At 38.0% G+C, this 26,543-nt stretch overlaps 1 protein-coding gene across 6 annotated transcripts in view; it reads right to left on the reverse strand.

Moving 5' to 3' along the window:
* Positions 1-10,047: 10,047 nt before the first annotated feature.
* Positions 10,048-26,543, reverse strand: part of opn7a (opsin 7, group member a) — a 65,275-nt gene continuing 48,779 nt past the window's right edge. For 5 of the 6 annotated variants that reach the window (XM_088644320.1, XM_088644319.1, XM_088644321.1 and 2 more), the window contains one exon: positions 10,048-18,870. In XM_088644320.1, coding sequence (XP_088500446.1) covers positions 18,253-18,870 — 618 coding nt within the window. In that variant the 3' untranslated portion in view covers positions 10,048-18,252. Of the gene's footprint in view, positions 19,788-26,543 lie in introns of all 6 variants that reach the window. The other variant, XM_088644325.1, reaches the window with a different exon arrangement.

Consider the following 26,543-nt stretch of genomic DNA (forward strand, 5'->3'; position numbering starts at 1 on the left):
GGTAATTGACATGATTCTGACTAATTGGGAGTCATTTGTGGACTTTTTTGAACACAGTTTTTAAAGCAGGGATTTGGAAGTCTGTTCCAAAAGTGTCCGAGCTAGGGTTTGGGTTAGTGTTGGAACAACACCTACACATTTTCTAATGCCTTTGCTGTGCTTTAGGATGTATCTGCAGTGCAGGAAATGTGTTGTTTTGCTGTTTCCTGGAAAAACAAATTTGACCCAATTTTGCCGTTTTTGCTAAGCCGCGCGCCTGTCAAAAATGGTCGAAAATCAAAATTCTCAATCCACACTTTGTACATGCTAAACTTTCTTCTTTTCTGTTTTGAAAACTAGAGGAAAGAACAATTTTGGCCCAACCTTTCTGGTAATTGTAATGCTGACGTGAAAACCACTCGATAATGGCATGTTTGAAATGTCTTTCCAGCAGCAGTTTTGTCAAAAAAGCAATGCCACAGAATTGAATCCCTTTCACTCTAGATGCATTAAACAATAACTGTGGACTGGTAATTGACATGATTCTGACTAATTGGGAGTCATTTGTGGACTTTTTTGAACACAGTTTTTAAAGCAGGGATTTGGAAGTCTGTTCCAAAAGTGTCCGAGCTAGGGTTAGGGTTAGTGTTGGAACAACACCTACACATTTTCTAATGCCTTTGCTGTGCGTTAGGATGTACCTGCAGTGCAGGAAAGGTGTTGTTTTGCTGTTTCCTGGAAAAACAAATTTGACCCAATTTTGCCGTTTTTGCTAAGCCGCGCGCCTGTCAAAAATGGTCAAAAATCAAAATTCTCAATCCACACTTTGTACATGCTAAACTTTCTTCTTTTCTGTTTTGAAAACTAGAGGAAAGAACAATTTTGGCCCAACCGTTCTGGTAATTGTAATGCTGACGTGAAAACCACTCGATAATGGCATGTTTGAAATGTCTTTCCAGCAGCAGTTTTGTCAAAAAAGCAATGCCACAGAATTGAATCCCTTTCACTCTAGATGCATTAAACAATAACTGTGGACTGGTAATTGACATGATTCTGACTATTTGGGAGTCATTTGTGGACTTTTCTGAACACAGTTTTTAAAGCAGGGATTTGGAAGTCTGTTCCAAAAGTGTCCGAGCTAGGGTTAGGGTTAGTGTTGGAACAACACCTACACATTTTCTAATGCCTTTGCTGTGCTTTAGGGTGTTGTTTTGCTGTTTCCTGGAAAAACAAATTTGACCCAATTTTGCCGTTTTTGCTAAGCCGCGCGCCTGTCAAAAATGGTCGAAAATCAAAATTCTCAATCCACACTTTGTACATGCTAAACTTTCTTCTTTTCTGTTTTGAAAACTAGAGGAAAGAACAATTTTGGCCCAACCGTTCTGGTAATTGTAATGCTGACGTGAAAACCACTCGATAATGGCATGTTTGAAATGTCTTTCCAGCAGCAGTTTTGTCAAAAAAGCAATGCCACAGAATTGAATCCCTTTCACTCTAGATGCATTAAACAATAACTGTGGACTGGTAATTGACATGATTCTGACTATTTGGGAGTCATTTGTGGACTTTTCTGAACACAGTTTTTAAAGCAGGGATTTGGAAGTCTGTTCCAAAAGTGTCCGAGCTAGGGTTAGGGTTAGTGTTGGAACAACACCTACACATTTTCTAATGCCTTTGCTGTGCTTTAGGATGTATCTGCAGTGCAGGAAAGGTGTTGTTTTGCTGTTTCCTGGAAAAACAAATTTGACCCAATTTTGCCGTTTTTGCTAAGCCGCGCGCGCCTGTCAAAAATGGTCGAAAATCAAAATTCTCAATCCACACTTTGTACATGCTAAACTTTCTTCTTTTCTGTTTTGAAAACTAGAGGAAAGAACAATTTTGGCCCAACCTTTCTGGTTATTGTAATGCTGACGTGAAAACCACTCCATAATGGCATTTTTGAAATGTCTTTCCAGCAGCAGTTTTGTCAAAAAAGCAATGCCACAGAATTGAATCCCTTTCACTCTAGATGCATTAAACAATAACTGTGGACTGGTAATTGACATGATTCTGACTAATTCGGAGTCATTTGTGGACTTTTTTGAACACAGTTTTTAAAGCAGGGATTTGGAAGTCTGTTCCAAAAGTGTCCGAGCTAGGGTTAGGGTTAGTGTTGGAACAACACCTACACATTTTCTAATGCCTTTGCTGTGCTTTAGGATGTATCTGCAGTGCAGGAAAGGTGTTGTTTTGCTGTTTCCTGGAAAAACAAATTTGACCCAATTTAGCCGTTTTTGCTAAGCCGCGCGCCTGTCAAAAATGGTCGAAAATCAAAATTCTCAATCCACACTTTGTACATGCTAAACTTTCTTCTTTTCTGTTTTGAAAACTAGAGGAAAGAACAATTTTGGCCCAACCTTTCTGGTAATTGTAATGCTGACGTGAAAACCACTCGATAATGGCATGTTTGAAATGTCTTTCCAGCAGCAGTTTTGTCAAAAAAGCAATGCCACAGAATTGAATCCCTTTCACTCTAGATGCATTAAACAATAACTGTGGACTGGTAATTGACATGATTCTGACTAATTCGGAGTCATTTGTGGACTTTTTTGAACACAGTTTTTAAAGCAGGGATTTGGAAGTCTGTTCCAAAAGTGTCCGAGCTAGGGTTAGGGTTAGTGTTGGAACAACACCTACACATTTTCTAATGCCTTTGCTGTGCTTTAGGATGTATCTGCAGTGCAGGAAAGGTGTTGTTTTGCTGTTTCCTGGAAAAACAAATTTGACCCAATTTTGCCTTTTTTGCTAAGCCGCGCGCCTGTCAAAAATGGTCGAAAATCAAAATTCTCAATCCACACTTTGTACATGCTAAACTTTCTTCTTTTCTGTTTTGAAAACTAGAGGAAAGAACAATTTTGGCCCAACCTTTCTGGTAATTGTAATGCTGACGTGAAAACCACTCGATAATGGCATGTTTGAAATGTCTTTCCAGCAGCAGTTTTGTCAAAAAAGCAATGCCACAGAATTGAATCCCTTTCACTCTAGATGCATTAAACAATAACTGTGGACTGGTAATTGACATGATTCTGACTAATTCAGAGTCATTTGTGGACTTTTTTGAACACAGTTTTTAAAGCAGGGATTTGGAAGTCTGTTCCAAAAGTGTCCGAGCTAGGGTTAGGGTTAGTGTTGGAACAACACCTACACATTTTCTAATGCCTTTGCTGTGCTTTAGGATGTACCTGCAGTGCAGGAAAGGTGTTGTTTTGCTGTTTCCTGGAAAAACAAATTTGACCCAATTTTGCCGTTTTTGCTAAGCCGCGCGCCTGTCAAAAATGGTCAAAAATCAAAATTCTCAATCCACACTTTGTACATGCTAAACTTTCTTCTTTTCTGTTTTGAAAACTAGAGGAAAGAACAATTTTGGCCCAACCGTTCTGGTAATTGTAATGCTGACGTGAAAACCACTCGATAATGGCATGTTTGAAATGTCTTTCCAGCAGCAGTTTTGTCAAAAAAGCAATGCCACAGAATTGAATCCCTTTCACTCTAGATGCATTAAACAATAACTGTGGACTGGTAATTGACATGATTCTGACTATTTGGGAGTCATTTGTGGACTTTTCTGAACACAGTTTTTAAAGCAGGGATTTGGAAGTCTGTTCCAAAAGTGTCCGAGCTAGGGTTAGGGTTAGTGTTGGAACAACACCTACACATTTTCTAATGCCTTTGCTGTGCTTTAGGGTGTTGTTTTGCTGTTTCCTGGAAAAACAAATTTGACCCAATTTTGCCGTTTTTGCTAAGCCGCGCGCCTGTCAAAAATGGTCGAAAATCAAAATTCTCAATCCACACTTTGTACATGCTAAACTTTCTTCTTTTCTGTTTTGAAAACTAGAGGAAAGAACAATTTTGGCCCAACCTTTCTGGTTATTGTAATGCTGACGTGAAAACCACTCCATAATGGCATGTTTGAAATGTCTTTCCAGCAGCAGTTTTGTCAAAAAAGCAATGCCACAGAATTGAATCCCTTTCACTCTAGATGCATTAAACAATATCTGTGGACTGGTAATTGACATGATTCTGACTAATTGGGAGTCATTTGTGGACTTTTTTGAACACAGTTTTTAAAGCAGGGATTTGGAAGTCTGTTCCAAAAGTGTCCGAGCTAGGGTTAGGGTTAGTGTTGGAACAACACCTACACATTTTCTAATGCCTTTGCTGTGCTTTAGGATGCATCTGCAGTGCAGGAAAGGTGTTGTTTTGCTGTTTCCTGGAAAAACAAATTTGACCCAATTTTGCCGTTTTTGCTAAGCCGTGCGCCTGTCAAAAATGGTCGAAAATCAAAATTCTCAATCCACACTTTGTACATGTACATGCTAAACTTTCTTCTTTTCTGTTTTCAAAACTAGAGGAAAGAACAATTTTGGCCCAACCTTTCTGGTAATTGTAATGCTCACGTGAAAACCACTCGATAATGGCATATTTGAAGGCATCTACTCTTGTTTGTTCTTGGGGTGGATCCTCCTGTGTGCAATGCAAATGTACATCTGGTATTCTAATGATCTAACTCACAAAAGAGGATTGGAACAACCTGAAATAATTCAGACAGAAAAAGCAAATATCTGAAGACTTGAAAGAAGTATCTTAATATTCCAAGTCTAACACATCTTCAGATGTGTTATCTATGGAGGAATGTAGAGTTACAGAAAAAGACTTTTATTACACATGCCTGTTCTTTGATTCTGCAAGCTCAGCTCCACAGCTAAGCAGATGCTTCTCATTGTATTACGCAATTCCTTCATAATAATTTGAAAAACCGTTAATAAGATTAACACATCAACAGAGACTACATTCTGTAATTAGAATTTTGAGATTACAGTCATTGTTTTTCTTTAAATGTCAATGCACTAGCATGTGCAAACTTTAAATGTTCAATAGGTGTGTAGGAGGAATAATCAAAATACTGGTATTAAAACAAGAAACCTCCTCCTCACTGTAATTTAACTGAAAACAAAATATCAAAGCAAGTTTTATTAAATTCTATACCTGGTGGAAATTACAGTTTCAGTAACAGTGCTAAGTAACCACACTGATGTGTTTTTTATAGGTATAAAACTGATATTAGTGTTAGTTTCCTCAACCTTGCTAAGAAAAGGTCTGTTGGAATTGTATTTTTCTTGCTCTGCTTCCCCGGGGCATGACTCTATTCATCACTAGCATTACGCCAATGCACTTATGGTTTAAGAAATTATCATCGTATATCACTGCGATTAAATCATAACACTGTTATTGAAGTCACACGAACCTTTCTCGCCTTATCTTAGATTAACTCCCTACAGCTGGCACATCATTTGTTCTGTCTTTTGTATTTCAAAATAGCAGATTTGAAACCATAAAAATAGTTTCTCAGACCATAAAACCACCACGTTTTTTTTTCCTCATATGGATTTCCCTTTTCTCTTGTCTGTGTAAAAGATGTGTATCGAAAGTGCTTGAATTGCTGTTGGTTGAACTTGGATGGGAAAAAAAAGCATCTGCCACGCTTTGATTTTTTTTCACAGCTTATGTTGCAAACTCAAATGAAATTACCTTTATATGGGATTTTTTGTCACTGATCACTCTGTGTCGACATCACTCTACAATGGAGAAAACCTCATTGTAGGCCACCTGTGTTGGAACCTGGGCTGGAACAGAAGGAAAGGCAGACAAATTAGAGAGAGAAGGCAGTAGGACACCTGCAGGCTAAGCCAAGAGTGGGATGCCAGACAAGCCTGTGGCTGAGGAGGCAGCATCAAGAACAGCAGGGGAAGAAAGAGAGAAAATCAAGGTCAAAGGCACATAAGGTGTCATCTTAAGGTGTTATTCGATGTTGGGCACAGGTAGAAGAAAGGGTAAAAACAACATGCAACATGCAGGAAGGGCACAAACATGGGGCTGGGTTGTTAAAACAAGGATTATATAAATCAAGAGGCAGCAGGGACAGCATAAAAAGAAAAAGAAGGGATAGTGTCACAGATTGGGACTCCTAAATGCTTTTTTAAAGTTATGGCCAGCTACTCCACCTAGCAATTATAATGGTGCTGGGACCCTTTCCCCCCTGTGGTTCTCTATAAGTGGGAGAAACAGGGCACTCACAGACAAAACAGTCACCCCTGTTAAATACCCTATTTGATTACAGTCTGTCAATTTACTCATCACATAGAAGCCATGACTTAAGTTATCCACAAGGGACTCACTCACAGATCATATGAACACAAGGACAACAGTTACCACAATCCCAGTGTCCCAAGAAGCAGTTCAACATCCCTGTTCTCTAAATCCAGCTCCCCGTGATGACCTGGTGTGCCTCCTTCCATCACAGCAAGGAAAGTCCGTGGTGTCTGAGTCCTTTCCTGAGTCCAACATTGCAATCTGTGTCCCCCTCAATCCTACCTTCTCCAGTCCTCTTCTGAGTGTTCCAGACGTGGGTTCCTCAACCCCAGGCATGCCAGAGCTCAGGATTCCTTCTCAGGTGGGATAGAAATGTCCCTTTAATGTCTTGGGTGTGGACCGACTTAATTGCTTAGGGCTTATTGATCAACTGACTGTACGCGGATGGCCAGGTGTAATGATGAATTGTGTATTCACTCCCTGTTCTTAAAGCCCCTCCCCTCTCTCACAGTTTGACAGGATTTTCAATCCCACATGTCACCTCTAAACTGTGTGGTGATTAACAATGGTCTGTACACTTGTTGATGGGAATAAGATCAAAGAACAAGAACGTTTAACACATCAACTCATCATTGGGAGACACTGGCCAAGTCAATGCAACCTTAAAGTCAGCACAGTCCCTGATGCCTGCTGCCCCTACGTCCTTATTTTTCACTGAGTGGAAATAGCCTAGAAGCAGTAAAAGCTGAGTCCGACTATAAGCAAGAACAGGAAATGTTAAGAGAATTAAAAGGACAAGTTAGGATGGAAGCACAGGCAGCACAGGGTTCCTTTCAGTAGATGAGAAGCTCCCGTCACAATGGATGATGTCACCACCAACCATGGAAGTAGACTGGAAACTCACTTTCTTCAAGGCATTCCTTCTGAAAGAAATACCATTTTTATGAAAGGTCCTTTGCAGCTTGTCTAGAGTTAATGAAATAGCAGACAGAGATGGAAATGACAGCAAAGACTCTGGGATGAACACCAGGAGCAGTTCTGAATCTTTTGGGAGCTGCAGAAGTGCAGGAACATAGTCCTGGTGAGATTAAGAGGAGCAGCATGGTGATAAGGAACCAGAGACACCTGCTGGAGTCTGAACAGCTCTTTGTCAAAGCGGCAATCTGGAGATCCGTATCAAAGAGGAATACTTCTGTGAAACTACAGTGGTGAAACAGTTAAGAAATCCTATCAGAAATATTTTTTTTTCCATCTGTTGTTGTTTTATGAATGAGATGAAATATGAAAAGAAAAATATTTGCGTATCATATATATATATAGTAGCTTCAAGAAGTGATGTTGGAAATGATAATAATGGAGAACAGCTGGAACAAAAGTGATCTGGTTGTCTTCATCCCTCCTGAACTTCAGTTAAGAGCATTCTGTTAAAGCTAAGGTATGTTTCTTTGTTCAGTAATTTAAAAAAATGATTTGAAAGAAGACACGTCAAGTCACTTCAAATAACAAGTTGCTACCAGATAAAAAAACTTCTTATATAGCCAACCTCATTTAAATAAAACTCTGATAGCAACACATTTCCTTATCAAATAAAGCTTTATTTTTCCAAATAGCAACATATTTCTGTATCAGATAAAGGTAAAATAAACTTTTTTCTTTAACAAACTCTGTTATTAAATTACTTTATTGGTGGTTCTATTCTATTATGTATAGTTGTATCATTTCCTTTGGGTAATATATTGAAAAAATATATTTTAAAACATAAAAACATAACTGGGGATTTCACATTTTGTGGATTTTCATTCCTGCATTATTTAAAACTAGTGATGGCACATATCAAGGCTCTTAAATAATTAATCAATCTCGGTTTGATTACCTTATTCAGAAGGTTTGGAAAAATTGATATTGTTGTATAGCATTTAAGCAAGTAAACATGGATGACAAAGATGATCAGAATGAGGCATAATAATTTATTCAGGTTAATTAGCTTCACTGTAATCATTTAGATATCCATATAAAAGAATAAACATACAACAGTGGCCATCCCTGATGAGGTCATTAAGCTAGTCTTCATACTGTTGGAATGGGCAGTGAGATAAGTAACAGCACATGTCAACAAAAACCTAAGAGAAATAATAAAATGTTTATTGCATTGTTTTGAATGATTCAGGACCATGAGCCCTTTGGCTGCAATCAGGGTTACAAGTGTTTTTGGTAAGCCCCATGAACGCCGATCACCGTTCAATGCAATGCGGTTGGTGCAATTTTTGACCATTTGTCTTAGCAGACATTCTCATTCTATATCCAATTGCCTTGGGATCGCTTATGGATAGTAGTAGTAATAATAATAATAATAATAATAATAATAATAATAATAATAATAATTTCGTACACTTATATAGCACTTTTCTGGACACTCCACTCAAAGCGCTTTACAGGTAATGGGGATCCCCTCCACCACCACCAATGGTGGTGGTAGTTCTCACCTCTTTCCACAGATTCTCGGTATCTGTTCTCAATTCTCATTTTTTCAGGGTCACTCCAAAGTCAGCCACTGAACTCTGTAACGCTTTCAAAGTAGCCATTGACCTGAAGGTGACATCCTTATCCAGTTTACTCCATGCTCAGTTGCTCAGTTTGGAGGGACAGCCTGATCAAAGTAGTGTCTAAGTGCTTTCCATATTTATTTTACAAGATAATTTAAGAGATGAAGGGGAATAAATTCTGAAACAAAAAAGGATTCCTTGGGTTTACCAGAGTAACATAATAATCATGTAATTCCCTCCACAATTGTATGTTTTTAAAACGTGTTTTGAATTCCTAGTGTAGCAGAAAGGCATACATGACCCAAAGGATGACCCATGACCCAAAGGACAATCATCCAATGAGGAACCTGCTGGATACTGTAGATATCAGGATTATACCTGATGACATCCTAACCAATCATCAGCTGTAATTTATGCTTTTTAAGGTAGTACCTATCTCACTTTGTTGGTTAGCTTGCAGGCACGGTCATCTGCTCTCTCTCGTAGCCTGACAATCTGACTTTTCCAACCACGTGACTGCAAGCAATCCGAGTCGGAACTTTAATTTTGCTTTAATTGTACACCAGGTTCTGCACTGCTTCAGTCTGGCCTTGGTCACATGCGGTTTCCAAATAGCAGAAATTGGTAAATGTTGCTCTTTCTGTGACTGACAAACCTACAGTGTATGAACTCTTTCACAATCTGTTCTCTGTCTCATGTTGCTTTAGAAACTCACACATTAAACTGTCGATTTTAATATATCTCTTATAGCAGAAACACTTTGGTAATAATTATTGACATTAAAATTGAAACACGTTGAGAATCCTTCTTGATTGAAATTTAGTTACTTCAAAATACAAGTCTTTTTTTTGTAGGTTTTTCAACTATTCTATCCACCATCTGTACATACTATCTGAACTCCTAGTAAAACACTATGCACATATTCAGCGTGATCTATAATATCTATATATGGTTCTAAGGCAGCATGGTGGGTCCAAACCTGGACTTGGAATGTTGTCCAAGTGGAGTTTGCCTGGGTTTCCTCTGGGTTCTCCAGTTTTCTCCCACAGTCCAAAGACATACTTGTTGGTTAAATGGCTTCTGGGAAATCTGACCCTGGTGTGAGTGTGTGCATGTTTTTGACTTTCTCTCTGTGTCTAACCTGCGATGGACTGGTGTCCCACCTAGGTTGTGTCACGCCTTGCATCCATTTGCTTGCTGGGACAGGCTCCAGCTCCTCCGTGCTCTTGTAGTGGATAAAGCAGTTAGAAGATTACGGGCCTTTCCCCCAGACTATGCTAGCAGTGTTTAAATTGAACGTCTACATGGTATTTGATGGATTCTGTAAAATGTGAGAAGAAAAAAATAAATGCATTGAAAAAAAAACTTACATTCAAATAATTAAGGAGAGACCATCTAAAGAAAATTGGTATGCCCACCAATTATGTTTATTACAGCAATAATTACAATGAAACAATACAAAAGTATCAGTATTAGTAAGTCTTAAGTATAACATCATATTTATTAGTAATTACACGTACATGTGTGTTTGACAGTGTTTCTCAATGTAGCTAGTGGTTAAGTGTAACAGGTTAAGTTATAACAGGAAACATCACAAAATCACAAATAAATTGTGCAGTTATTCCAACATCATTAAAATTGCATGTATATTCAATTATATTTACCATGAAACAATCATATAAGTATTTATTTACCCTGTAACACCATAAAATAATTCAATGGATATTTAATAAACATAATGTTGAATTCAAATATTTGACAAACTGTACTCAAATATCTGGCATTATATCTTTGTTTTTTCGTTAGTAATACGCGATGTTTACATATTCATGTCAATATTTGTATTTCTTTGAAAAAATAAAACAAATGTATAGTCTATTTGTTAAATGCTTTTTGCGTTTCTCCAGTTAATTAAGCAAATCATAGACACATCTGGCAAATCAAATGTTCACACAATTTATCTTCACACATTAAGCTCATGAATATTTGTTTTGAACACATGCCTCCAGCTATTTTTGAGCCTTTCAGCTCCTACATGTTTGTGTAAAACACATAATGTAAAGTAGCTGAATTGTTTTTGTATGTGTGTTTGTGGTGTGACTTCAGCAGACACTTATTACATATTTAATAACTGAGAAACTGTTAACTGAAGCTCTCTACATATGCAATATGCTAAGGCAGGATTATATAAAAAGATTTTATGTGTAATGAAACAATGCCCTTGGGAATCTTTTTTGCTTAATTTACATTGCATTCATTGCTTGTGTTTGCAGTATAAAGTATTTGTCATCTGTAATCAAGACAGCTTCAATGAACAAATGTCAGTGCAATAAACACTTGACTATCAGCTAAATATTCTTTATATAGGAGGTAAGACCAAGTAAATAACATGGTCTCCATTACTTTAATAATAAAACCAGGCAAGTTCAAATTGTTTCGGTACCATTACCTACAGGAACGTTATTTGTAAACCGTGATTGAGGGGACAGCCTCTTTCTGTACAGGTTTTAAAAAATAGATTAATGCCATCTTCCATTTTAACATCATGTATATATAACTTCAGAAACATGTTTAACATTAATGTGGAGGATGTAAATAGGTTTTGTCATATCTAAAGCTTTAGGATAATAAAAACAAAATCAATATTTTTTTGTTCAAGGAAATTAAACGCAAACAAATCAAAGTATTTTCTATTCCAATGTTGTCATGTTCGACAGGTATACTCTAACGTAAGTAACATAAGGTGAAATTGTATAAAAACAAGGTCTAACTAAATTTTTAAAACAGCCCCGCATTATGAAAAAGCACCATTTGCTAGATTCCCAATTTAACAAAACATACTCATTACCTCTTTGTATGTATCTCTTTGTAAATCTTGTTCAAAAACTGGCAAAAATGAATCAGCTGCCATATAAATGTTCAGTATATCAGGTGGGACAGAAATGCAAATTAAACAGGCTCCGGGATTAGTGATCAGCATCATTTGTAAACTCTGCTTGAGGGCCTGATAAGGCTAACACTCAGTGTCTGAGATGATAAGTGAAAGTAGCTTGCCTTACTTTGTAATTAGCAGTTCATTAAACTGTCGTTATTAACTACTGATATACTATGGTGGTTCAAAATTTAGTTGTAGAGGAAGTGTGTGGACAGTCTGTCAATGTTTTCCACTAATTTAGAGCTTTTCACATTCCCCTGACAAGCTAGATCTGTGACAACATCAAACAGGGTCACCATGGTCAGAGGTAGAGAACCATGCTAATTTTTTACATCTTGTCCTGAAATTCGGTTCACTTGCACCGTTCAGCTTTCCTGAAGTCTGTGCTGGTGAAATTGAAGGCTGAAGTGGCTTCTACCAGTTTATAGTTATAAAACTCTTAACCACAGAAGTATAATTTCCTGTAAAGAAAAAAATAGTCAGTAGGTGGACTTTAGAGCTTGTGAGTCTGAGTATTCAAAGACATTCAGAAATAATCGGATTTTTGCATATGTGTGATATTATTAAACAGTTTCAGTGATTTTTTTGCCTCTTTAACCTGATGGTCCACAGGACAGGAATATATCCACATTTTCCAATAGTTTGTGCAGGATGTGATCGGCCCCCAGGCATACCTTCTCAGTTAATGGAAGTTGTGACCATTACTGGCTGATAGCTGAGCACCGAAGTTCCTGGGTTGTGATTATGCCTGGTGTTTCCACTGCATAGACTCCACCTTGAACTAGGTGTGATGACGATGACTCCATGTTTCATCGGCTCTATGTCCTTGCCTTTCAATTCCACTGATGCAGTTCCCCCTCCTGGAGGAATCAGGTGTACCATCTTGCAAACACCTTGGACACGCAGCAGATACCATAGTTCAGGTTTATTTTAAAAACAGTTCCACAAGAAATATAAAGTTCTGTCATGATCAAACGGACCAATAGGCAAAACATGTGTTTTAAATGCTTCTGTTTCAGCAATTGCTCTGAGTTGTCCCTTCCAATAGGTCTATGACCAAGTTTCTTCTAGAGTAATTCTAATGTAATGAGGTACACCATCACAAACAGACTCGTCCAGCGCGTGTCCGTCACTCGCGGAAGTTCTTCGTTTAAATAATAGATGCTCACAACTACAGTTCAACTTTAGGGGAAACTCTTTAGGTTTAAACGTTCATTCTGGGACATAGAAGGTCAGTCAAATAATATTGTCATGCTAAGCTGATGCTTGAATCTAAATAATTTGACAATTTTAAAATGTCTCCTAACAATGAGTCAGATGTGGTCCGTCTATAAATGATTGATTTAAAGGTAAAGTTCAATTACAGATAGTATTTTATTAAAAAAACGCAAAATGTTCAGTATTCTATTGAATAGTTAATTGTGTATATAATTAATAAATAAATAGTTTAAACAGACAATGTCTATGAAAAATCTTTCTCCAAAAGAAAGAAGACAAAAGGTTTCCCTGCATTTGTTTATTAAGGATCTGTACTTTGTGGTGCTTGCTGCTGTTTTGTATGCAGGCTATTTATAAATTCAGCAATATTAACTAATTTACTAAGATTGTATCAATTAATCTTTTGCATTGTACGGTACATCTTTTATCAAATCATCTCAAACAAAAATCTAGGGTTCGTATAGGCATTACAGATTGCATGCATTAAACATAACAATAAACCTTGACATACATAAGCTTCATTCACTTGGACCAAACTGCCACACTCACATCTAATAACATGAGTTAAACTTGCTTCATTTTCCTACGTTTTAAATGCCCGGAACATGAGATTCAATAAATGTACTCCCCCCGACAAACCCATTTTCCTAAAATATACTGGATATATTTTTTTGTCCACACAAATACTTCTGTCAAATTAAGCAAACTCACACTCTCAAACTCACACAGGTACAGTATTATTATATTATTGGGTTATTAACAGTACTGGTTCTTTTTCCCTTTTTTATTTGTGGAAGAAAACCTGTACAAGCTTCTGACTTTTATTTTGGTTATCAGCTTAGTAATAAAAATATTTGTCTATTATTTAAACACAAGTGGTACAGTAGATTGGTTTGGTTTCCATTAGTGGATATTCTACTAGTGGATATTTCAGATTACCTACAGATAGCTCATGCTGAATACTTAGCTGTTCTTCTTATGTTTTCCACTGACCTCGAAAGACTGACACTGCAGGTTGCATAAGTGCTAAAGCATACGGAAATTAAATTGCACCACTAAAAGAAACAAAAACACAGAATTTGTCATTTTAAAAGCAATATCACTGGTCATTACAGGATTTTTCACCATGAGTCAAATCCTATAATTCTTTCAGAGGAAATGCTTCAAAAACAATAAAAATACCAGATTCAGCATAGCTGAGATTTCACATTTTAACAATCAACACCCAAAATTTGAGTTGAAAATCATTTTTTAAGACGCAGTCAGTTCATGGTTAGGTGAGAAAGCACAAATCAGCATTTCTGGAAAAATAGTGATACTCATTTTTCCTTGTGTTTATGTAAAAGTGTAGATTTTGTGCCTGGTTCTCTTTTTTGTTTACAATGTTCACCACATTTTCTTAAAATAAAGATGGAAAGTGTGTCTAATTTTACTTTGCATATCCAAAAAATGTATTGTTGATTCATCTGAATGCTTGACTGCATCCGTAGTTGACTGAGCATTAAAGCGACAGCTAGTTTAGTCTTAATCTTTTAATCTGTCTTTTATGTTTAATTTGTGACTATAAAATTAATCTTTTCTCTTCCCAAGGTAATTCACAATCTTGATAATTTGATCCCCTAGAAACCATTGCTTGTTTGGAAATAATTACTATTGAATTTATTATTATTTGAGCATTTCCTTTGAAAGTTACACCTCTTTAAGCACAATTTAACCTTGTAATACTTCATTTATCTTTCTGCTGTTGGCATACTGCAGATTAAATTTTTTAGAAGATATGACTTCTGTTCAAACTCTAGAACAAAACTTGTAGTACAAGCACATACAAATGTCTCCTACAAACACTGTAACAAAATGCTTTATACATGACTTATTTTTCTGTATTCCATCATGTAATTTATTCAACGCTACACCTGTTCACTGGATTCTGTAGGCTTAATGCCAGATGTGCCCATTCAAGAAAAACTGGACTTGAGTGTAAATACTTGCGCTGAATTTAACACTTCACTACAGATAGATCACCCCATCCAGACACTTTGGACATTGCTGTTATATCCTTGAGCAACAGACTTTATCCTGATTGGTTCAATACACCCAGCACTATGGATACACTAGCACTGCTGGGGACAGTCCTGAGATGAAAGAGTACTCCATCCAGGAGTGAGTCCTAAAGAATCAGTCTACTTCACAACACAGGGACAGGGCCAGACATTGGCATGATGGCCCAACACATTTGAGGATAGTCTTTACATGTGTGATTCCTTGGGGTCTTGGCTTGATTTAACAGGTTTGTGTGTGCTCTACATCTGAATTGTACAGATTCTTCGCTTCCGTCTTAACGAGAGTTTGTATGGCCCCTGGCACCGATTTGACAGAATCTGGTAGGTATACATTAATGAAACTGGCTGGTTCCACCCCTTAATAAACAGTATATGACTGTCAGCTACACTAAAAGTCCTGATTTTAATTTTTAATTTTCCTTCCCCTTCATATTGTATGGCATAGTGGCTCAAGCGGTGTAGGCCCAACCCTAATGAAAAAGTGGATCATCTTGCTCTATAGAAGACTTTTAGAGATAATCCACATACTGCATTGTGTTTACAAAATGTACAGTTATTTCCTCATGTCATTTTTGTCACAGAAAACGCAAAACCATCTTTTAATATGGTTTACTGGCTTAAAAGGAAGCATGGCAGCATTGTGTTATAGAAGTACCCTGATGCATGTAATAATACATTTTGATAGAATTTCTAATGAAGCATCTCCACACAGTATTTATATTTCAAAGTATATTACATCACAATTAAAATATATTGTTTTTACATTCACATGCATGTGTACTTAAAATGAAACCGCGTTGCATAAGACACATATACTGTGCTCACGTGCCCTGAAAATATAAAAATATTGAAAAAGAGCAAAGTGCCAAGAGAAATATACATTTAACTACATTTCAGTTATAGTCACTTTTTAACAAAATTCTGTTACTGTCACTGAGTTTATGATATACTGAAGAAATAAATTCAGAGGTAGAAAGAACAAGGCAGGAAATGTTCATCAGTAATGATCACAACAACCAGTCTGAAATTATGCATCAAATTCAAATAAATTAAAAACTACTGAATGTTAAATAAAGCATCAATAAACTCTAATAGGAGAGTGTGATCTATATTGCAAAAGACTAAACTTTTAAAACTAGCCTTAACAGTAAGAATCTCTGTTTTACAATTAACCTGGATCTGACCATCCTTTTACACAAAGTGTTAATGAGAATACTGCAGTAGAAAATAAAAAAATGAGTTATAATGAATTTCCTAATCAGTCAAAACACTCAGTGTTCAAAGATTTCTTTACAAAAGTACAGAATTTGCTTTTAATTTACTTACTTTAATTATAAAAGTGTGACAATGCCTGTCAGACTAGAGACAATATGCAGTAGATTTGGAAAAATATATTTTTAAAATTTATTTTACTTATAAAATAATGTAGGGATTTTTGGTGAATGGTATTCAGAGAGAGGAAAACTGTAGAACATTTTGGAATGGATTATAAAAACATAAGCTATGAGTATACTATCCATTTTGTCTTAAAAACTCATTCAAATTTAATTCTTTTCCTTTACTCTGAAAACAAATACTAAGTAGTTTTTTTTTAACTGACATTTCAATCTCTTTAGACCTGAGGGCAATCATTATAATAAAAAAACAAAGTCTGCTTATCTCACTAAGGCCTGATACACAGATTAAAGATAAAACAAAGTTAATTGTTAATTGTTATAATTTAATATATTTTAAATACAAGTTTCTGCTTATAGCAAATTGTGGATATTGAATAGATAATCACAACTGGCCTAAATAAGATTTAATTTACCCCCTTGCAATAAAGTGTATATTTCCCTGCTTGTTCACAACTAGTATTTTGAAAATGGTACACATTAAATGTAAGACATTCACGTAAAAACAGTGCCTTGCAAAATGATTCAGTCCCTTCCAAGATGTCCCATTTTGTGAAATTACAAAATGATGGATACACGTTCTTAAACACAAGACTTAGGATAAGATAAATTACAATAAATGTGAGCAAAAACTAATGAATAAAAAACTGAAATATTCTGATTGCAGGAGTCATCAGACCCGTAAACTCAATATGTGGTAGATGCACCTTTGATGGAAATAACAGCCGTAAGACTTTTTGGGTGAGTCTCTACCAACTTTGCACAAACTGGTGCAATTTTCATTCATTAGTCTTGGCAGATTTGCTCAAGCTCACTCAAGTTGCTTGTGGATCACTTATGGACAGCAGCTTTCAAGTCCTTTCAAAAGGAATTTAAAATGATCCAAGTCACGACTTTGACAGGTCAATCAAAGACATTCACTTTCTTATTTTCAAGCCACTCCAGTGTAGCTTTTGGTCTTGTACTTTGGATCACTGTCCCACTAAAAGGTGAATTTGTCTCAGTTTTAGGTCTGAAACTGGTTTTTACTCTAAGAATTGCTAGTACTTTGCTCCACTTGTGTTCCCATCAGCCTTAACAAGTTTTCTGGTCCCTGCTGATTAGATGGAGAACTAAAGCATAAAGTTTTCTCCAGAATGCTTGAAGGTAGGTTTGGTATTGACTAAGTGATGTGCTATGTTGGGTTTGTGTCAGATATAAGAGTGCAATTAGTCCACAAATTCCAATTTTGTCTTGTCTGACTAAAAATCCTTTTGCGAAAGGTTTGTAGAAACAAATATATTGCTGGCCCATGGACCTTTTATACTATCTTAGCCACTGGACTCTCCTGTCACTCATTCTAATCGGTGTCTGGTCCACTTCTTAATGATCACCATGCTCAAGGAGATATTATCTTAGAAATATTCTTCTTGTTGTTCTCCTGATCTGTGCTTTGATATAGCTTTATCCCTGAGTTGATATTAAAAGTCCTTCACCTTCATCTGGTAAAATCTCTGCTTCAAATGTACTACCTGATCCAGAAACCTTACAGATGTACTGTATGTGTATTTATTCTCAGATCATATGAACCACTATTATTGCGCACAGAAACAGGCCACTATACTTATATTTTGTGATTTACTAAGATAATTTTGTATACCGTAATTAATTTAGGTTTGCCACAGCAAAGGGTTTGAACACGTATGCAATAACATTTCCTTTGTTTCATATTATCTATTTATATCATTTTTCTTTGAATGTGTAGAGTAGGTTGTGCATTTAAGAAATTCTAATTTATACAAATTACTAGGTGACCACAAGCTTTAAAGCAACAAAATGTGTACAAGGTCTTAATACAATTGCAAGGCACTGCAGACATTAATTTGTATTTATCCTTTAAATAAATATAAAAAATAACACATGGATTTACACATGAAAAATATTTACACTGGTCAAGGTAAAAATAAATCTGTAAATAAAAAATAAAAGCACTCTGAAAATACATGCACAAAATACTATGGGGTAGCAGCTTTTGAGTGTGCTGGCACTGTCTCCAAAGTTATCTCCAAGCTTTCAATTTCTGAACTCTTTTTACCTCTGACAATAACTCGGACAGATTTCTTGGAGGTTTGTCGCATTTTTGGTTGCTGTTTAGGCTCTGGGGAAGTGCTTTCCTGAAGGCTAAATTGCACAGTGTTGACACTCACCTGGCAGCTTTTGGGGTAGTTTTTAAAACATTCAAAAGTGTTGTCGCATTTTTCACACGTACATTTAGAACATTCTTGGCCCAGCTGAGCAGAGGGGGCACTGGATCCAGTTCTCCTTTTCAAGGACTTTAAACTGATCTCAATGACTGACCTGTAGTGACATTTTTGCAAGCTCCTGATACACAAACAATTTCCCGAACTAATGTGCTGTAGAATTCCACAGTCTTTGCACACGAAGTTCCTGAAGTTGGGTTTCAGCAGAAGATAGATGATGGGATTATAGAGGGTGGAGGATTTAGCAAACACAGCTGGGATAGCAAAGGCTAGTGGAGGAATATTTTCTATGGAGCCAAAGGCAGCCCACATAGACACCAGCGCATAAGGACTCCATGCGGTGAAGAAGCCGATGCACACTGCAACACTCAGCTGAGAAAACGGAGACAACACTGTTATAAGATATAATTTGAGGCAGCAGTTTTCAAAAGTAAACGTTTCTTTCATTTTCTGACTAATTGACCCAGGGATCTCCACCACCTGTTTCTTAAAAAAAACAGGAGATCAGTTTCAGTTATATAGCTGAGCTATTGTTTCACACTCCCACAACATCAAGACCTGCCAGTATAAATTTAAAGAAATATCAAAAAACTGTAAATAGCTCACCATGCTGACCTCACAGCTCTGTAGTGGATAAAGTCATTAGAAAATGGATGGATGAATAAATGGATTTTATAACGAACGTTCATGAGGGATGACAACCACCAAGTTTAATCAGCCTTAGTTGTCAGTAATTTGTAATCAACCCTGATGTCTTTTTCTCCCCTAAACATTAGAAATACTATAAGTAATACCTTTCTCTTCCTCGTATACATGGACCTGTTTTGCATGGACTGTTCTACAACTCTGCATCTTCCCTGTTTCACTACTGCTGCTTTGCTTCGCAATAGATTTTCCCAGTATGCTGCTATTGGTGTAGGACACCTCGGGTCCTCAAGCTTACTCTATACCTGCACGTTCTCCTTCTGCTGCTTCACCGTCTAAGTCAGTCACTTCCAAAGCTTGTTTCAGCGACGGGTTCTGTCACGAAAGCTGGTTCTGACCCCCGTGAAGGTGTGTTGTTAAAGATCCTATGCGGCACGGTATTATCCGGAAGTGACTGGAGAAGGACATCAGGGAAGACCTGGCGAGGAATGGGCGGGATGACGGGCAAGGGGCAGTGAAGACGGTGCAAGGGGGGAGCGCAGGCGAACGAGTCCAAAAGGAACTCCAAAGGGGGACATCAGGGCGCAGTCCAAGTTCCAGGTGCCGGGAGATCCACCAGAGACGAACACACGGTGAACGGGGAACTAGGAATACGAAAGGTTAAAACCATAACGGGACAAGGCGCTCCGAGCCCCGGACTCAGAGGTCAGGACATCTGGGGAAAAGGCCTGTGCCCTCGGCCTGCTCCTGAGCCCGGTGGATAGACGGGCCTTCAGACATCCATCTTCCAAAGCTGAGCCCGGAAAAATGGAGACACCGGGCTTAAATAAGGGAAAGGGAATTAGACACAGCTGGGAACAATGAAAAAGGGTAGGAGCGCCCTCTAGAGGAGGGCTGAAGATCATGACAGGTTTGTGACAACTCAAGGAACAAGTGTTCTTTAAACTAAGCCACTCATCCAATGCTGTAAATCATTGGACATCAAATCTATTGGATGTCAACTTTAACTCTTCAATCTGTTCATCCTTCTCTTGCCGGTTCTTCACATTGGCAGTTTCTGCGATGAAGCTCATAGCTGCTCTATGTGCCCTCATAGTCCTTTTCCTTCATACTCTGCGTCACGTTCACATAACTATTGATTCACGTCTCGACTCCGATTGATATTCCCAAACTGGCTTTCAAATTACGTCATTACCCTGAATCACTCCGGATTCAGAGCATCAATAGCTAGAGCATCAGGGCCAGTGGTGCAATGGATAACGCCTCTGAGTAAGGATCAGAAGATTGTAGGTGGTGGTTATCACATTCGCCTCACACACGAAAGGACCCGGTTCGCAACCAGGCGGGAAGAGCATCATGTTCGGCCAGCAGTCATATCACCCTGCAACTCACCACTGGCACCCCACTGAAGCCCAGCAGTTACTGGAGCCAGTAGGGGGCACTCACCCTGCAGTACGAGTGAGTCCTAATGCCCCAGTATAGTGACGGGGACACTATACTGTAAAAAGGCACCACATTTCGGATAAGAGGTAAAACTGTGGTCCTGACTCCCTGTGGTCATTAAAAATCCCAGGGTGTTTCTCGAAAAGAGTAGGGGCGTAACTTCAAGCTCCCATTTCTCCTTTGTCTCCTTGATGATTTCCTCACAATCAACTTTCCTTCTGCAAAGGTCTCATCCACTTTGATATTGGTTTTCAACAAACTGAGGGTCCCTCTTGCCCGGGATGAAACATCAGATGCCCCCTCTCTACAGTCCTGGAATTCACTGAAATCATTGTTAATTCCAAACATTGTACAGTCACTTTACCCCACAACACGCTTGACCACATTCAATTGTATATTTCCACCTACTTGTCTGCTACGTTTTATGCGAAAAAGGAACCGTTGTCCTTGCTGGGTCACCTCAACTATGCTATGCAAATTATGCCCCAAGACAGGTCTTTTATTCCAAATCTTCTCGAGCTTTCGTCATCACTCTCATCCTTACACCAAGACATAACTCTTAATTCAAATGGAAAAACAGAGCTTTGGTTCTCCTCTGAGTTATCCTTGATCCGTGCTTCTGATCATTCATCCGCCTTATTCTAATTGTTTCCAACTGTCATGGCTGCTTTTTTTGGGGAGGGTAACTACTGGAAACAGAAACACTCAATAAACCTTTTGCTACACCTAATCTTAGCTGATGTAATTCCTGCTGCAATATCAATTATCCTTTGTGGAAATAAAGGCTATATTTCTTTGTTTGGCATTAGCTCTGACCAGAGGGCATCTCCACACCATCTTTTCCACCATCCCCATGAAGATGCCCCTGCTCAGGTAGGTTTTGAGTAGGAGACTCAAATGGGTGTCCTGTTCTGCACATCTATTGCTTTTCATGTTTTTCTCTAATTCTGTTGTACCTACTGTAAATGTTTTTAGACCCCTCTGGAACTGACTACTTCATCACAATCTCATCAACTTTTTTTTATGCTGGAGACTACTGGACCAAGGGAAATGTATGAAGATGGTTGTGACTCAAGGCACTTTACATGTGTATTGAATGAGGAAAATACAGTACATTGTTTCCAAAGACTTTTTTCTGTTTCTGCTATTTGCTGTTTGCTGTTTTTAGATGACTTTTGGCATAAGTCTAGGATTAGTCTGGGATTAGTGGAGAGGGTCATATGTTAAAAATATAATTGTGTTAAACACAAATTATTTGCCACTTACTCAAGTGCCCTTGATTTTTTTTTTAGAATCTAAATTTTAAACATTTAGAAATGCATTAATTTAATTAAAAACCTTTTCTACAAATTAACCCATTAACGCTATGTAGAAACAAAGCATTTTTCTCCTCACTGTAGTCCAATTTGTCTACTATTATTGCAAAACGGATTAGGCTTACTAATGTCTAAATGTTTACTATGTTTTCAAACCATGGAATGCACAGTGCCAGTTCACACAAGGTAATTCTGCTTCTGAGACTTGATAATCGCATAGTAATTAAGTTTTCTGTGGCTTCATTCCCTCGCTACTTGACTTCAGGGCTTATTGGATTATTATTTGACACAGAAGCCATAAAACATGTTAACAGAAAACAAGTTTATATTAGAGGCACAACTAATGGGCAGATGTAAACACTGCTGGTATATAATTAAGATTATCTTTCCCTATATGTAAAGAGCTGTGGAATACTTTAGAAGAAATGGGCCTTATACTGTAAATGCTGTATTTATTCATTTTTATCTGTATAGTTATAGGAACAAGTATTGGTAACAATTATAGCATGCCGAACATACTGTACATATAGTACATTTGAAAGTTGATAATTTGGAAAGCTTATTTTATTTTCACACACATTTACTCTAAATGCCGTATTATGCTATGTTATCCTAGTGACTGCACATCTCTCCCCTTCTCTGTTTCTGCATTGTGGTCCACTTGTCTCTTTCTGAGGGGGTCCGTGTCTCCTCATCCTATGGCCAGAAGGCTACCCCCTTAACCAAGCAGGCTTAGCCAAAACATGTTGCTGATGGTCACCAAGCCACACAATATATGACTTACATATACCGTACTCCTACTGTACGTACACAGCAGCCCCATTAAAAAATAAAAAATAAAGTTCCAAGTCACTTGTAATCTTTTATAAAGCGCACGGAGCTCAGAACTACCGTATGTCGTGTTGAACAACGTGGCTGGGCTGTGAAAGAACATGCATCCCGGACTGAACTCAGCGTTTAATCTCATAAATTCATTCTAACCAAGGACAGCAAGCGAACAACGGATGTGAAAAGCAGTCCTGGTGCAGTGACGAAAACGATAACAATAAAATTATTATGCTAGAATAAAAAATGGATCTATTTCATAAATATGAAAAGGGCAACTCACTATCAAGACTGCACCTGAACGCTGTGGGCTGGTGTTATTTACCGGGGAAACGAATAATTGAACATGCTCAGCGATCTGCCCCCGTGAAATCAATTACTACAACAAAGCACTGAGGGGATGTTATTGAGGAAATAGAAAAACTTTTAATTTTGTGGATAGAAGATCAAACACATGCCTCAAAGCATTGCCTCTCATTAAGGTATATGTTATCAAATATTACATTCATTTTATGGTTGCATTTAATCATGTTCTTTTCCAGGTTTTTAATATACTGTATAACATAAATAATATACTATATACACATCAGCAATGCTTACTGTAGCTTTGTCATAATAATAATAATAATAATTGCTTACACTTATATAGCGCTTTTCTGGACACTCCACTCAAAGCGCTTTACAGGTAATGGGGTCTCCCCTCCACCACCACCAATGTGCAGCCGCACCTGGATGATGCGACGGCAGCCATAGTGCGCCAGAACGCTCACCACACATCAGCTATTAGTGGGGAGGAGAGCAGAGAGTAATGAAGCCAATTCATAGATGGGGATTATTAGGAGGCCATGATTGGTTAAGGCCAATGGGAAATTTGGCCAGGACGCCGGGGTTACACCCCTACTCTTTTTCGAGAAACGCCCTGGGATTTTTAATGACCACAGAGAGTCAGGACCTCGGTTTTACGTCTCATCCGAAGGACGGCACCTGTTTACAGTATAGTGTCCCCATCACTATACTGGGGCATTAGGACCCACGTGGACCACAGGGTGAGCGCCCCCTGCTGGCCCCAGTAACACCTCTTCCAGCAGCAACCTTAGTTTTTCCCAGGAGGTCTCCCATCCAGGTACTGACCAGGCTCACACAATTATATTAGGGTCTTTATATACACAGTGTTTGAAGCTCAGTTATTCCTACAATGATGATGACCTCACTCTGTATATTTAACATTTCTTTACCTGGAACTGTCTTCAACACAACTAACAGACAACAGATAGAACTATGATAAAACACAGTGATATGGCCTCTCAACAGCAGTAAGTCCTGCAAGGAAATAAAACACACAAAGTATAATACCTATACTGCTACACACTATCAACCCAATATAAAAAGCAACAATTAATTATATACTGCATTTGTTCTTGTTTTTTTGTGAAGTTTTTTATCTTATAGATAATATTGGAATTTTGTATACTGTACATAATATAAACAGATCAAATTGTGTCTCTAGCACATAGTTTTTCCACAGGTTTAAGGCTCGATACGGACAGTATAGAAATTCTATGGAAATATGAAAAGGCGAGTTACGTAATATTCAGGTTACGTAGCCGGTTCAAGAATGTAACCCCTATGACTGACTGTATACTTAAAATATTCAATTAATATTCACAAAGTATTTGATTCTTGCATGTTGTTATTCCCATTGAATTTGTGCTTGGATCTGGATGATAGGACAGACCCAAGCTAGATTGAGGTGATTGAGGCTGATTTTGGTAAGAAAAGTACAAACTTGCATTTAAGATCTGTATGATATGTAAAGATTTTGAATAATAATACCTGCTGCTTGCTGGGATAAACTCAGCCTCCCTTGCAACCTTGTATTGGAAGAAGTGATTAGAAAATGGATGGATGTCGTTTGTACCTGAGATCTCTCCTCCTGTGGCTCGTGAGGCCTGAGCACATGAACAAACCTCTAGTGAAGGAAATACTGGGAAATTGGGACTTGACTCAAGTCAAGGTCTGCAGTCCACACAAAGGAAACCTACTCTAGCACCCTGACACCTGCTCTCACCAGGGAACACTTTCTATACGTGCCTGGGCTAATGGGCACCTGTGTGAGAGTATGACTCTCACCCGCCACCAATTAACCTGATTAATTAACTAACCCATCCCACGTGAATCTAAATACAGTCTACAGTATATACTGTGGAGGTGTGTACGCCCTCTAGTGGCAGGACAGCAGAAACGAATTCTGTACATCAATCCTGCTGGACACAGCGCACTGTCCTTTGAATTAACCTCTATTTACGGGAAACTGCTGAAGTTAAAGCACTAGGAAAAACAACCAGCACCAGAGTAAGAGCCTCACTAAGGAGATATTCTCCTTTTGCTCAGGTGTTGTTTCAGGGGCTGGACCCAAAAAAGTCCAAACTGAAAACAGTTTCTGTACAAAGAAAATAAATGAATCACACAATTAAGCCATTACCATTGGGACACAAAATGAAGAATGTGAATAACTGTTCTGTATTTGTATAATAATACCCCCTTCGTGTTTGTTCCTTAGATCACTGCTTTTATACTAATACACCTGTTGTGTATGTGAATGGATAACATTGCCCTCCAAGTAGGTTTGTTACTGTAATAAGCTGCTGCAATTTTTGCTCAGCTTGTAGATTTCTATTTCCTGTGAGTTGTGCGGAAATGCAGAAACCTCAAGCAGCTCCCCAGCATATTGCTGCACTTATAAAACTACCTGTAATTACATAGCACCCATAGGTTAAAGGCATTGCAAAAAGGGTGGAAATGAAAGCAGCAGCCAGCACAGCAAACAGCATGGTATTTGTACAGCCCCAGACTGATTATCATGTCATTTGCCTGAACCATTGGAAACCAAATAGGCAAAAGCGTACTAATTTCTAAAATGTGCTCACAAGCATTTGTTTCCTTTCACAGTTGAGTATTGCAACCGTTTTCTTCAATGAATCAGCTGTAATAAAAGTGATAGGTTCAACGGCGTGGGTTTTATTGTACAGTACATTCTCCCCCCCAAAAATTTAAAAAGCCTCTAAATATGAAAGTCTGAGGGTGTACAGGGAGAATACAAACTAAGTTATTCTGGGTCTTTCCATTTGGATTGGTCCAGTGAAGTACGTTTGTTTTGTTTGTTTCGTTCTTTATCAGTCCTGTCCATCTTGGGGGGGGGGGTGATTTTCCACGGCTTAAAGAGACAACTTCAAATTCAGGAAATCTTAGGATAAACTTGTGAGGACTTTGTATTTCGCAGGTTAACTACCATTTTGGTGTAGTGTAAACTGCATCAGAAGAGGGAGAATCAAAAGAAAACCAGCAAAAAAGAGCAAATAGTTTAGGACTCGTAGTTAGAGGATCTGGCCTCACTACATTTCACCCTTAATTCAGTTGGGTGAGGCAGTGTTTCACTTCTCTGCTGTGTCTTGGGGTTGCCTGCACACGATTGCAGTCACACATACCCGAGGGGCTTTGGTAGCCTTGGGGGATACAATGCACTATACAGTACCTGCAGCCTTTTTAATGTGTTTGCCACGAGTATTAGAACCAAAGTACAACAAATATGGGCCACTGAGTTGTCAAGTGATTATGGTGAAATGAGAATAGAGACACATGGCTAGCAAAAGAGTGATGGTGATGAATAGAACATCAATGAATGCTCAGCAGCCCAATGAGACAGGAACGCTGGAAGCAAAGCACAATAAATCAACCTGAATGAACGAAGGATCTCAGAAACTACAGTATCTGAGTCTGTATCTCAGTGTATTTGAAAAAACTCAACAATATAGTATT

The sequence above is a fragment of the Lepisosteus platostomus genome, chromosome 8 (genome assembly GCF_059453375.1).
Source record: "Lepisosteus platostomus isolate fLepPlt1 chromosome 8, fLepPlt1.hap1, whole genome shotgun sequence".
Classification (NCBI taxonomy): Eukaryota; Metazoa; Chordata; class Actinopteri; order Semionotiformes; family Lepisosteidae; genus Lepisosteus; species Lepisosteus platostomus.